Source organism: Brachionichthys hirsutus, chromosome 24, assembly GCF_040956055.1.
Source record: "Brachionichthys hirsutus isolate HB-005 chromosome 24, CSIRO-AGI_Bhir_v1, whole genome shotgun sequence".
NCBI lineage: Eukaryota > Metazoa > Chordata > Actinopteri > Lophiiformes > Brachionichthyidae > Brachionichthys > Brachionichthys hirsutus.
Window position 1 is genome coordinate 866,368 of NC_090920.1, and position 11,433 is coordinate 877,800.

Here is an 11,433-nt window from a genome sequence, read left to right on the forward strand (position 1 = left end):
CGTCAACACGCGGATGAACATTCCTGCACGGCAGCGCGTCGACGGGGAGGCGTTCGGGGTCAGCAGGCCTCAGGAGGAAGAACTCTCAAATGCTGTCCATAGAAAAACGTTATTTTATCTATATTCAGGTATTTTAAATGTTTTAATTAAATTAAACTCTAAACTTTAAGTTATTAAAATACCAATGAAGAAGAAAATGTATTTTCTGTGAAGGTAAATTAGGATATGGATGCTAGTATTAAAAGGATAAGAAATTTTAGAGAATTCTTAAAGTTGAAGCGGAAAAATAAATTCATGTTTTTATCCCGAAGCATCCGACGGCGGGTTCACTTCCGACGGATCCCCGTTTCCTTCATGATGGTTTAAAAACCGCGGACAAAAGATTCAGAGACCAAACATTTATTAAGACAACAGTAAATAAATCACTAAAAGCAAACAACGTCATTCGTTAAAGCGGGAAGTGATCAAATAAAGAAAACCGATTCACAACTGAAGATGGAGTCGATTCAAAGGTCAGAACCCAGAAGGCAAAGGGTTTGAAAATTAAGGCATGTTGCTGAACATTTGAATCAATAACGATAACGATCAGATGGACGGGAGGAAACAAACGTCAGGAGTTTTACATCCGAGAATACGACATTCAAACCGACCGCCCAAGGTTTATTATTCTCCTCTGACTCTTAATGAACATATTAGAAGGCTCTAATCAATACTGTCGACATGTATCAAACGTACATCGCTCCCACCGTGCAGCGGGTGGCGCTGCTCCAATCCCGCCACAAAACAGACATCCTTTCTGCAACTCCTCCAGGAGGCGTCAAACCAAACGGCGGTTTCCCACGGGGTCGACGGCAGGGGGAGGAGTCACACGCCGGCGGTCCGCGGGATCTCCTGGGAGTCGGCGAGATTCAGCTTCTGACTGGAGGAGGAGAGTCGAGGAGAAACAGACGGGAATCCGAAGCTGTGATTGGTCTGAAGCGTCTGAAGGATACATGGAGGAACTCAGCTCCTCGAGCTGCGGAGGGAAAAAAAAACATTCGTGTTATCAGACGAGTGATTCCTGATCGATGATCGGATGACCTTTGGCTCCGCCTCTGTAAATGTGAACAGAAGGTGCGCGTGGGGTTACGTTCAGGAGCAGCTTGTCCATGTTGCCGTCCGAGGCGGCTTTCCTCTGCTCTTTGGGCATTTCTTCCACCTCGCCGTAGAGCTCAAACTGCAGACGGGCCAGCTTCTCCTGCGTCTCCCTCACCTGCTCCATCTGGGCGATGGAGCACTCGTTACCTGCCCCGAAGAGGAGGAGGCATCAGCTGATTATCTACCCCAGATTCTGCCCCCCCCCCCCTCTTTACCAAACGCTTGAAGCTTCCCCGAGTGGAAGTCGTTCAGGAGACCGAGGAGGCCGTTCTCCATCTCCTGCACGTCCGAGACATCGGTGAGGAAGGAGTGCTGCACAATCGGCGGCGCCGGACCCTGGTTCTGGTTCTGGTTCTGGTTCTGGTTCGGTTTAGCCCCGACACCCTGAAAATGTCTGGGTTTCTCTCTCACTCCCCTGAAAATAAAGAAGAAGCATCTTCCTGATGTTGGACGTGCGATCTTAAATAGCTTCCAATCAGTTCTGAGGAGGTTAACCCAGAACAGGATCTCGGCTCCCACCTCCTGCTCTTGTTCTTCTGGCTGGAGTGAGCCCGACTGTTCTGGCCGGAAGAAGCGCATGTTTTCCGGCCGGAGTCCGGAGCTGGAGGCGCCGCGCTGCTGGAGCTCCCGGGACTCTTTCTCTTTAGCTTCCGCTCCTCCATAACTTCGTTGTTACGATAACGCCAGGTTAGCTAAACGGAGGGTGACGCAGTGAAAAAAAAAAAAAAAGTCATGCATAAATTAGCACCCCGACACACAGGTAGTGACGAAGCTACGTTTAGCTTACCAGCTAGCTTGTCTGCTAATCTTCAGACTCCTGTTGAAGTTGCAAGCCGCAAATAAAGCAGATAGTCTCCCGCTGCTAGGCTAATGGCTGGTTGGCTATAGAGCCGACACAAATCAAACATAAATAACACGTAAAATAAAGAGGATGGCGTCTGTACCGCAAGCTAAGCTAGTTCGGGAGTCTGTAAACTGCGAAGCACTTCCTGTTTTGGTCTGACGTAGCCGCCCACGAGGCCGCATTCCAATTAGTTCAGTTTTGTTGCTACGCCGTGAGTGGAACCCGAACGCACTTCACACGGTGATGATAGAAACACAAGTTTGACTTTTGAGAATGTAATAATAACAGGCATTTGTGCCATGAGAGTTCACTGTAAGTAATAAAAGTTTTTCGCCGCTCCTAGTATCCTGACAAGGTCGCTTCGGTAGGAATTGGAACGCGTTCTAACATATGGCTTTCTTTTCAATGTATTGAACTTTTGTTTTCATATTTATGCAGAATGAACGATAACTAATACGTTTTCCAGTTAAAGTATTCGTAATTTTAATATTAAAATACCTACTATTAATATTTTAACTATTAAAAACCAAGACCACTTGATTTATCATCGGCAAAAACCTGTTGCAAATTGATGGTTTTATTTTTCTCTCATTTTGACATTTTATTTCACCTCTGAAGCATTTAAATGTACTAATTATCCATCTTCTTTGTATTTTGTTCATCGTGCAACAGGTGAACCCATACCTGGACATGGATGGATTAGCAGTTCAAGCATTATTGGATGTATCATAATTAATGTTCAATTATTTTACTCTCCCTGATGCAAATAAATCTGCTACGTCAGCTACGATAACGAGTCAGCTCTAACTGCCTTTGTGGTAACGAGTTGTGTTTTAGCTGAGATGCAGTGTAAAGGAAGACCCTCAAGGGGGCGCTAAGTGAACATCCAATACTGATTCACATCTTAATTAGTGGAGTATTTACGGCTGACAAACGCTCCGAAAAGAGACACTTTTTGCAGTTTAATTAACTGCATGCTTTCATAGACACAAACTACATTCAAGATTTGATTGAATTCCTCAGAACTATTCAAGCTTTAATTAGTGCACGGCAAAAAGGAGATGAAAGGAGGCGACTCTGTTCTACTCCGGAATCGAGGAACAAATAGCTGATTCTATTCCGTTTATTTTATTTTTACCGTCTCTTGTTGCCGATTGTAAGGTGGGAGGAGCGGCAGAAAGGAAGTGTGTGTCGGCGCGTGTGTGTTTGCTGCGTGAGGGAGGTGAACCAGGATAAAACGCTGCAGATGAGCACATTAAGACATTAAGAGTTGGAGGATGTGCACACACACACGCACACACACACACACACACACACACACACACACACGTATCTCTCACAGGTAATTGCCGTGTCGGTGCTGTTTGGAGCGCTAAACACTAGTTCGACCCGGTTCGTTCTCCTCTCGTGTTCACGGCTGCCTGAATCGCGCATCGGCGTGTGAAACGAGCGAACGGCTCGTCCAATCACACGCTTCCCGTCTTCCCTCCTCGCCGACGGGAAGCGTTCCTGCATTTTTAACTCGGTAATCGTGATTTTAGTGTAAAAAAAAAAAGAAAATACGTCCGACGTAGAAACCGGTGTGAAGAGGAAGAGGAGGAAGAGGAGGAAGAGGAGGAAGCTGGAAGTTATTCTCATTGCTTTGATAAATCATCAATGTCAGAGTTCACCAACTAATCATTGAATCTGTATCAGCCAATCAGACTGTTTTGTCGCTCCACATTTCTTTAACTTCTGTCTCTCATTTTAACTCCCTGCGTCCTTCTCCATCACCCCCCCCCCCCCCCCCTTCCTCCTCTCCTCTTCCCGTCCTCCTCTCACCACTCTGTAGAGGGTCCAAGTGACATTTGGCTGTCCCCCCACCTCGAGGGGCTCCAGGAGATGCAGACGGTTTTTGGCAGGCGGGCACAGGGACGCCTAAGGGTCCTGACGGGGACTCCTGGACCGGGAAGAGAAAAAGAGTCCACACGTGCACACACGTGCACACACGTGCACACAAACGCTCGTTCGGCCCACCAATCAAACGCACATAATGAAGACACAGTGGACGAAGAAGAGGGAAGCTGCCCCCCCCCCCCATGGAAAAGTTTGGAAAATCGTAACTGAAGTGGGATTTCAGTGTCTGGCTTCGGGCCACGCCCTCCTGAGGAGGGGGGGGGGGGGGGAATGGAGACGCGGGGCTAATTGCGGGGCGGCGGCGCGCGTCGGCCCAGCCGTAATTACCTGTTTGCTGCAGATGTTTTGCGCCATTGTTGCCCAGACAGAGAGGAAGGGAGAAAGAAGAGGAGGAGGAGGAAGAGGAGGAGGAGGAGGAGGAGGAGAGGCAAACTTTTTCACGCACCCAACGAAAACAGCGACCTCCCTCTTCATCCATCCATCCTTTTATTCATCTCTTTCAATCCATTATCAAACCGCTGCTTTTATATTTGCACCTTGAGTGTTGGTAGGTGCTAAACATTCTTTGTGTGTCCGTGTGTGTGTGTGTTGCACACCCCCCCCCCCCCCCACCGCCCACCCCCCCCACTGAGGCAGAACAAAGTGGCGTAATAACTCAGACACTGAGCTGACCCTCTCTGCTGCTCTCAAGTACACTTAATGGAGGTGTGTGTATTTGAATGTGACTGCACACACTCCCTGTGTGTGTGTGTGTCTGTGCGAGACCCCCCCCCCCCCCCTTCCAGGGGTGAATTGTTATGGATGCTCTTCTGTTCAAATTACTGTTATTTATTTCCTTTAAAACAAGCTAATTGCAGACTAGCGGATTGTGTGTGTGTGTGTGTGTGTGTTTGTTTGCTTCCTTGTTTATTGTTTGTTTGTGTCGCATTGCACGCCCCTTCAATTTCTTTAGCGTGGGACACATTTTCAGCGCAGCGTTAAAACTCTGCAGCTGCTGGAGGAATAATTTCACTGTTTAAACTCCGCCCCCATAAAAACAGGAATTATCTCAAATGCATTTACGCTTGTTCACTTTTTAACTTATTACGTTCTGATTTTCTTGCGGATGAACTCACCGTCCCGTCACGCGGCACGAATTGTGATCATCTTCCGAACGTTTGTAGAATTTTGTAGAATTTAATTACATTTTTCTTTACAACAACAAAAAAATGCTAATTCTTGAATAATAAAAATGATTCCACATCGAGTTATTATTTATTACTGCTGAACATGACTACCCAGGGGCTAAAGGCTGTTTGCACTGGTTGCTATGGCGATCCCAACTGAACCTCTGTGGCTTTTTAACTCGATTAATTAATTAATATTTATTTAAATGGCCTGATAATGAACCGGAATTTAAAAACCGGCTGAACAACAAAAGACGGAAGGAAACAAAACCATCCCGGTGATAAATGTGTCAAGTAGGACGTCCTCTCAGCACCTTTGTCTGCCAGACAGGTGAGCCAGCCCCCCCCCCCTCCCATCCCACACACACCTCTGCCAGCTCCTTCACGCCCCCTGTGCCAGGTACGTCCACGTCCTGTCTTTGTGTGCGAATGAAAGCGTGGCAGATCTGACGAGGAAGAAAACACACACACACACACACACACACACACACACACACACACACGCACGCTGCATTCTCACGGGGAGAAGAGGAGGGCTGAAGAAGAGGTGGCCTCGCCTTCCCTCTCATCGCTCCTTTCGTTCGGTTCCACTCATTCTTCAGTTCTTTCCGTTTCGTGCGCTTCCATATGCTGCTGCTCTGTCTCTGCCTCCGCTCTCCTCCCCATCCTCCCTTTCTTTGCGCTCCATCCACTCCTCTCCCCCATCGCACCGCTCCCTTTCTTTCCCGTCCATGCTCTCCTCCTCCTCCTCCTCCTCCTCCTCGCCTTGTTCCAGTTTCCAAGTGCTTGGACGGCGCTCGCTGCTCCGGTCACTGCTCGGGGACTACGGCGAGCTAAAGTAGGCTCGCTTGCTGAAGAACATCACACACTTGAACAAACGAACGCAAACGGGACGCTTTCTCCTGCTCCAATTTCAATTGTGTCTTGTTCGCTACCTGCATACGTCTCTACGTCCTCCAGATCCCGAGCTTATCTGTTCACGCAGCACCTCGAGCATTATGGGAACTGGTCTGACATCATACGTATCCCAAGCACACCGAGCGTTCAGAGATAAGCCTCCCGTTCCTATCTCAATCAGTTACTCGGCAACGCGGGCCAAACCAAGTTCAGCCGCACAGAAACTGCAGCAAAGCAGCAGAGGGAGAAATCGTTCCATTGCTGCCGCGCCCGCCAATTCCGAAACTCATCGGCGCCTTCCGGTGGAAATACGGAAGTTGAGTTCAAAGCGCGAGGCGTAGATGAAAAGTCCAGGCGTGCAAACCTGGAATAAAGCTGCTTACGCCTCAGCTGAGATAAAGCACAGTATCATCTGCGTAGAGACGTCTATTCCATCTAAATGTGTCCGCTGCAGGCCACCATAGCTTCAAGGAATGAGGCTCACTGCTTCTTTGTTTTACCCATCATCATCCTCGCCACCGCCTCCATCGCCGCGTACCGCTTGTGCTGCGACTCTCCGGGTTAGCGTCGACCTTTCGCCTGAGCTGCTCGTTCTTCAAGACTTCAAGAGGCGAGAGAGCGATTGAAGTCTAATCTTTGATATCCTATGAAGATGTGTGTGTGTCGGTTGCTAAGGACCGCCTGTCGTTAAGGAACCAAAGGTCCTGGGGGGTATTAGAGCAGCAGATCAGGGCGGCAGTTCACACGCACACACACTCACGCTTCGACACACATTGTGGCGTCTCGGCGACCTCTCGGTGAGTTCAGTGGCGAGGCGCGGTGGGAGGAGCCGTTTGAACCCGCAGATCTTAAAGATCACACACACGGCGACACACCTCGAGCCAAGCCTCGTTTTACTAAAGGGGGGGTCAAGGGATGTACCGGAGGGGGGGGGGGGGACAGAAGCTACGAACGTCACAATTCCTACTTTAAGGTGTTTAGTTGTTGTAAAAAAAAAAAGTTTCAAACGGCGGCCGCCATTAAAAGTCCCTTTAAAATCACCACGGAAACAACGGAGAGAAAGAACAAGAAAGAGGAGGGTGGGGTGAGAGATGGCGGAGGAGAGAGGAGTCTTTAATGTGCGTGGGTCTTGTAAGGTCAGGTGGGGTGGGGGTTGGCAAGGAGGGGGGGGGGAAAGGTCACAGGAAAGGTTACCATTATTTATTTAATCGCTGATCCATCAGATGCAACGCGCGCACGCACACACACACACACACACCATCGTGGTATGACAGCTTTATCTCAGTCAGATCAAAAAGAACAGAAGAGAGGCAAACTCTTCATCAATGGATTCATCTATCAGTTAATAATCAATCAATATCAGGACAGCATGAGGAGAGAAATACTCAAATATTCAGGTCAGAATCGTTTTGATTGATTAATATTCCCTAAATATGACATCATCGGTCACCTGACCTGCAGCTCCGATTTTAAACTTTATCGCTGTTTAAAATGGTTTGTTTGTGTGACTAAATGTTTTAAACAAACAAACGCGTTTTCCCGGGACGTGTGACGAAAGAGAATAGAGAAAGAACTCGTGAAATATGGACGTTAATAGTTAATGTAATTAATGTTAGCGCTGAAACAAAACGCATGCACACACACACACACACGCACACACACGCACACACACACTAACTATGATGGAAGGATGAAAGTGGCACATGGGTTCTTTCGGAGGATGCCCCCGAGGCCAGATTCAGCCGACAGAGAGAGGGAGAAAGGATGGAGAAAGAGGACACTATAAAGGGAGGTGTCTCAGTGACAACGCCACCCCCCCCCCCCCCCCCGCCCCCTCCCTCGGTCGCCTCGCTTGAGGACTCGTTCGCCCTTTGCTGGGCCGATCACCGAGCCAGTGTGAACGAACTCGCCGGGCCATATGGGTGAGGCGGAGGGGGAGGAAGAGATGCAGAGACGTCTTCTTTCTCTCTCTCTCACACACACACACACACACTGTCTGCCCCCCCCCCCCCCCGTCCGTCCGTCCGTCCGTCTCTTGGCCCGGGACGAGGCCCGGTGCCCCCGCCACCTCACCCAGGGCAAGGGCTGCATATGTTGGGCAGGAGGGGAGATGGGCTGGGTGGGCGGCAGATGGCCGAACCCTACGGCCACCGCTGGTGTGGTGTGGTGTGTGCGTGTGTGTGCGTGCGTGTGCGTGTGTGTGTGTGTGTGTGTGTGTGTGTGTCGGTAGGAGGACGAGCACCAGTGCAGAAGAACTTCTTCTGGTCACGGTGAGAGGAAGGAAGAGGATGGAGGAAGGTGATTCTCGCTTCCTCCGATATCGGCTTCGCCCTTCATCCGTCCCCCGGTCGCCCGACGAAGACGCTCGCAGGTATGACACAGCTGCACGCTCGCAGTATACACACACCCTCTGAATCACACACACACACACACACACACACACACACACACACCTTGCAGGTATGGGCCGGCTGCCATGCTCCAGATAATTGGCTGTTGAGGGTGCGGCTTGTTATCCGGCCACAGCTGATCTGCCAGGAGGAGGAGGAGGAGGAGGAGTGACGGCTCAATCCTCCTCCTTCTCCTTTCCATTCTCTCCTTCCTCTGAATCATCGCTCTTTTATGTCCTGCCCTTCTTTATCACCCCCCCCCACAGATGGATGGTCCTGCTGCTCCTGATGTTTCTATTAAAACGACATTACTGACCGTAAAAACTTGGATCGCCTGGTGGCCCATTCATAACCGTTTAGCCCACACCTGTCTGTGTGTGTGTGTGTGTGTGTGAGCAGACACACCCACGTGCGCGCACACACACACACACACACCTGTCGCAGGCTGCTGGAGGCCTCGTGCACATTTCTACATGTCAAACTCTACGGCGTGATTTTAAGTGTCGTCGCTCTGCAGCATCAAAGTGTGTATCCGTGCCAATGAAGCAGTTGCGCCTCCTGGTGATGCTAATCGCAGGTCTCCATGGAGCCGCGGGGGGGGGGGGGGGTTCGGGGGGGGGTAGATCCGTCTATTTGACCTCACCCCGGGAGGCGAGGCCCCGTGGGCCGACATAAACACACGCCATTTAGCTGCGCGTGTGTTAGCAGCGCGCTAACGCTACGTTCCCACGTTCAGGAGGAGGCCGGATCTCCTCAGGGGGAGGCCGCATCTCAGGAGGCCCGCGGGAGAACAAAAGTCCCATCTCCCGCCGGACCTTCTTGTCTGGCGACCTTTCCTGCCCGTCTTTCTCTTTCCCGGACTCCGGCGCTCCCTCTCTGCGTGGCGGGCGGACATCGCCGCCCCCGGGGAGGCGCTTCGCTGTGGGAAGGAGCCTTGGCTTTAAGTGGCTCTAAGTGGCTCTCGCTGTTTGTTTATTTTCTCCTTTGCCGGGAGGAGAGAGGGACACTTAGCGTGGGGGGCTGGCGAGGCCGGCGGGGAGGTTCTGTAGAGCTCAGCGGCCTGCAGGGCTCTGGTGTGTGTGTGAGCCCATCGCCGAGTGTGTGTCGTTTCAAAAGTGCTGCAAAGATGTCAGACGAGGGCTTGCATGCATTCTCCTGTGTTTTTGTAATGATAGCGCACGTGTGTGTGTGTGTGTGTGTGTGCGTGTGTGTGCGTGCGTGTGTATCGACGGCGCACAAAGGTCCAGGTATGACCTTCTAAGATGACATTATTTGCCATTGATCTGCCTCTGCTTCCTATTTTGTCTCACTGGGGCAACTGTACCAACAATCGGCCGCCATTGTTCCGCGTTTAAAGACAAACTCGGGGTGGGGGGGGGGGTGTGGGGGGGTACTCGGGACTCGGACTCATTCATCCATTGTTCCAGCGCCGACCCGAACGCCGACGCTGCGTTTCACAAACTCCAAATGTTAATTTATGGCCAGCGGAGAGAGGAAATGTCACGCTGGATGAAAGGGATCCTGCGTTTGAGGCAGTGTGAATGAACCGGATCCCGTTTGGATCCGGATTTGGACGATGCGGAGGAATCTCTTCCTCGCCTCGCCGACGGGGGGGGTCATTTCTCTAAGTGGGAGGAAGCATGTGTTCCTCTCCAAGGCGCGGCAGCGTTGTGTAACGGGATGAACACAACGTGATTACCTGCATGGCCTCACACATCCGTGCGGTCGCCCTCCTCCCCCCTATCACTCTTTCTTCTTGCCCCCCTCGCCCCCCCCCCCCCGCCCCCCTCACCCCTTCGGTGTCCTCCCGTCTCAACTTGAGCAGCAAATGAACACAATTAGCCACGGCTGCACAGACACACACTGGGGTATTGTTTTGCTCACACTCTCGCTCAGGCCTTAATCTGGTGCTCCGGCGGGACCGTGTGTGTGTGCGCGTGTGTGTGTGTGTGTGTGTGCGTGTGTGTGCGTGTGTGTGCGTGTGTGAAGGCAGTCGAGAGGAAGCCGCAGAGCCCAGCTGACAGAAGGGGCTTCCAGGCCTGTTTCCCCCTCAGAGGTTTCCACGACGATGTCAAACTCCTCGCGCCTTAGCCTTTCGCCTCGGTACGCACACACACACACACACACACGCACACACACACACACAGCCTTCGGACAGGGCCAGATGTTTCGGGGTGAACAAAGCCATCGAGTCACAAGTTAGTGCTCTCAACAGCAGGCGGAGCCTCCGGTCATTGTGAGCTCCGAGCGCCGTCCCCGCTCACTCCACCGCACACGCCAACCCGCCGCTCCTTCCCCTTGAGCGGGTGCGTGTGTGCGTGTGTGCGCGCCGCCTGCCTAATTGGACGGCAGGTATCCCGCCTGCAAGATTTCTTGCAAGAACACCTACACAAGTGGCGCTAATGGCTGCGCTTTAAGACGCCTCCGGGCTCCGGGGGGGGGGGGGGGGGGGGGGGCAGCCGCGGCCCCGCCAGCAGCCTGTGGCGGCGAGCCATTAGCATCGGCGCTAACCGGGGAGGGGGGGGGGGCTTAATGCGAGTCTACCCGGCCTGCAAAAATACACACAAATCAGTTAAGAAGCTAAAGCGGCTAATTCAGATGGCTTCCAGTCACGTGATCGGTTCACAGAAACGTGTTGATAGACGCTCATATTGATCGCTATAAAATGGAAACGTTTCCATCCAGATGAAGCGATTTGTCGAACCCCGGGAAGCAACACAGCGGCATTTGGAGTGGACACACGCACGCACACACACACACACACACACACACACACACACACTGTCATTACCATGGCTGCATCGAGCCAGAACTCAATCTCAAAGTGCACCAGATGTGATCGCTCGTGCAATTATTCCAGCAAAGACATTGGCTCAGATGTGTTTAATTTGTGTGTGTGTGTGTGTGTGAGTGTGTGTGTGTGTGTGTGTGTGTCTGCATACGGTCTTGTTAGGGCTGTAAATGTCTTCCATTGAAGCCGCTGGATGACCTTCTCCCTCTCCGTTTTTCATGTTTAGCCTTTCCCAACATTCTCACCTTTCCTGCCAAGTTGTCCCTCCATCTCTCCTCCCATCTTTCTTCCTCCTTCCCTCCATCTCTCCTC

The 11,433-nt window shown here is 51.4% G+C and overlaps 1 protein-coding gene across 3 annotated transcripts; it reads right to left on the bottom strand.

Annotated features, from left to right (window-relative positions):
* Positions 1–383: 383 nt before the first annotated feature.
* Positions 384–2,120, bottom strand: ccdc28a (coiled-coil domain containing 28A). 3 transcript variants are annotated; one of them, XM_068756453.1, is made up of 6 exons: positions 1,925–2,120; positions 1,657–1,829; positions 1,353–1,552; positions 1,130–1,284; positions 993–1,015; positions 384–919 (listed from the first exon to the last, which is right to left on the bottom strand). In XM_068756453.1, exons 2-6 carry the CDS (start codon positions 1,797–1,799, stop codon positions 865–867), a joined length of 576 nt encoding a protein of 191 aa, XP_068612554.1. In that variant the 5' UTR covers positions 1,800–1,829; positions 1,925–2,120; the 3' UTR covers positions 384–864. The 3 variants fall into 3 exon arrangements, with proteins under 3 accessions (XP_068612554.1, XP_068612553.1, XP_068612555.1); XM_068756454.1 differs by having other exon boundaries at positions 787–915; XM_068756452.1 differs by having other exon boundaries at positions 384–1,015.
* Positions 2,121–11,433: the final 9,313 nt, after the last annotated feature.

What these genes read in the sequence shown, in the direction of transcription:
- ccdc28a (XM_068756452.1), bottom strand. Translation starts at nt 1,799, where the DNA reads ATGGAGGAGCGGAAGCTAAAGAGAAAGAGTCCCGGGAGCTCCAGCAGC. An exon ending in CAGAAGAACAAGAGCAGGAG is followed by an intron (nt 1,553 to 1,656) that starts GTGGGAGCCGAG and finishes CTTTATTTTCAG; the next exon opens with GGGAGTGAGAGAGAAACCCA. An exon ending in TGGACAAGCTGCTCCTGAAC is followed by an intron (nt 1,016 to 1,129) that starts GTAACCCCACGC and finishes TTCCCTCCGCAG; the next exon opens with CTCGAGGAGCTGAGTTCCTC.